Genomic DNA, 2,181 nt, shown 5'->3' with positions numbered 1-2,181 from the left:
AATGTCCAATAATAGGTTTCCAAAAAGTCCAAAAATTAGTTAAAAGACTCCTAATTTGAAAAATATCCCATAATTAATAAATAGGTTTTAAAATTAGCAAAAATGTCACCATAATTACCAAAAAATCCCAAAATTTTAGAAGTTAATATATAATTTTTTTTGACCGCTCCATATAATTAGCAAAACAAATATCAGCTTTTAATACTTTATTATTTTTTAAAAAAATATATAAAATCCTAATTTTTTTCCGTATTGGGTCTCGGATTTCACCTGACCGGCACAGTATATATATATATAGTGCAACTTCCGAGATGTACCCACAGATATACTTCATCATCAAGAATACGTCGTGAAGCTAAAAAAAAAAACTTAAAGAATAATGAACTCATTAATAAATAGACCTATACATCTATCAAATCGAGCTAATTATAATAACACTAATAGGGTATACTGCAGCACGAAACCCTAGCAATGAATAAAAGAAAGGCATACATGATATGGAGAAGTTTTACTAATAGCACGAGCAACAAAAATATGCATTTCTCTAACATCTATCAAAGATGAGAAGAAAAGAAAAATAGGAGAAATCAAATATGCATATCAGCTGCTAAACATTAAACACCAAAGATCCCAAAAGAGAAAGACGACTCCACAAGATGATAAAAACACATAAATTTCCGGAACATTTAAAATTCGATTAAAAAGGTGGTCTTGAAGGTGTTCCAGCTCCCCATCCAAGCAAATGAGGATCACCAGAAAACCCATAACCACCCACATTACCTCCTAACTGTCCCTGACCGGTCACTCCTGACGGCGGCGACGCTGATGGAGCTTGCTGCATCTGCGGTGGTCCTCCTCCTCCTCCTCCGCCCGCACCAGCACCAGCACCTTCTTCTTCTTCCTCTTCCATTGGTAGTCTCTCAAAAACCGCATTTGAGAACGAAGCAGCCATTAGTATAACTGGAGCTGATGTAATAAGCGGAGCCACCACGCTTCCTCCAACAACCTGACCTTGCCCACCGGCTAGAAATATTGACAAACCACCTGCACCAGGCGGCGCAGGAGGTGGCAAAACAGTCCCCGTTAGTGAAAGAATCTCAAACCTTCCATGTAAAGTCACAACTCCTCCTCCTCCGGACACACCACCACCGTTTCCGGGAGTGACTGGCTGACGGAGAGTGACGTTAGAAACGGTGCCATTCCCTCCTAAAACGGAGACGCCTCTCCCTCTCCGCCTAGCGTAAGTTGAAACACTCTCAACTATGTCAGCTCCGGGAGATACTTCAAGGACGTGAGATCTAAGCGCGTTGGGGCTGTCGCGGGTTACTATGATCGGTGGCTTTGCTTTGTTCTTAGATCCCGGCGGACGTCCACGTGGCCGTTTCCCTGGTGTTGAGCTTGATGTGTTCGGGTCTGAATCGGGTCGACCCTGTTGATGATGATCCTTGTTTGAGTGTTCAGATTCTCTTGAATCATCCGACGGTTGCTGTTGCTGTTGTTGCTGCTGTTGTTGCTGATGATGATGATGCTGGTCGATAAGATTGATTCCACCCTGCGGTTGAAGGTGCTGGTGGTGAATCTCCGGTCTGAAGAGGTTATGAAAGTATCTAGAAGCTCCACCGCCTTGCTCGTAGCCGCCTTCCATCGCCGGCGCATCTACTAATTCTCTCTCCCACCACTGCTTATTCGCCAGCTCAAATCAATTTCTTGATGCTTGATTCTTGATCCTTCTCGCTCATATATTGCGGAGGTGAAGAGAGAAACAAGAAAAACTCAGATCGAGAAGTCAAAACTCAGGATTTTGAGGAACCAATAGCTAAAGCATTAAGGTGTGATCGGTTACGCAAGCCGACAAAATATAGAAACAGACCAAGAACGGAACTAAACTAAAGACTAAGCAAAAGATAAAGAAAAAAAAAAAAGGTGACTTATGTTAAATGATCTCTTTTAGTAGTCTCAGGAAAGGTAAGAGGAAACCCTAGTTGATTTAGGGCAAGAGGAAGAAGCAGTTTCTTCTTGCATACGAGTCGTAATTTAGTGACTCTGATGTGCTCTGGAGAAAAAAAGGAGAGAGAAGCTTGAGATTCATGTGCGACTCTGCAATAAATTGTTGGTCCTCTCCTTGAACGAGGAAAGTAAAAGCAAAGACATACACCGAGAATTTAGCGGAGAAACAGTCCC

General features: G+C 42.0%; 1 protein-coding gene across 1 annotated transcript; it reads right to left on the bottom strand.

The window, feature by feature from the left end:
• Positions 473–2,174, bottom strand: LOC104740783 (AT-hook motif nuclear-localized protein 27-like). Its single transcript, XM_019235361.1, has one exon. It carries the CDS (start codon positions 1,643–1,645, stop codon positions 698–700), a length of 948 nt encoding a protein of 315 aa, XP_019090906.1. The 5' UTR covers positions 1,646–2,174; the 3' UTR covers positions 473–697.

The sequence above is a fragment of the Camelina sativa genome, chromosome 14 (genome assembly GCF_000633955.1).
Source record: "Camelina sativa cultivar DH55 chromosome 14, Cs, whole genome shotgun sequence".
Taxonomy (NCBI): Eukaryota; Viridiplantae; Streptophyta; class Magnoliopsida; order Brassicales; family Brassicaceae; genus Camelina; species Camelina sativa.
Note: the sequence above shows the minus strand (reverse complement) of the source record. Positions and strands in the feature narration are given on the sequence as shown.

Bases quoted from the DNA above. Each gene is read 5' to 3' on its own strand.
- LOC104740783 (XM_019235361.1), bottom strand. From the start codon at position 1,645: ATGGAAGGCGGCTACGAGCAAGGCGGTGGAGCTTCTAGATACTTTCAT.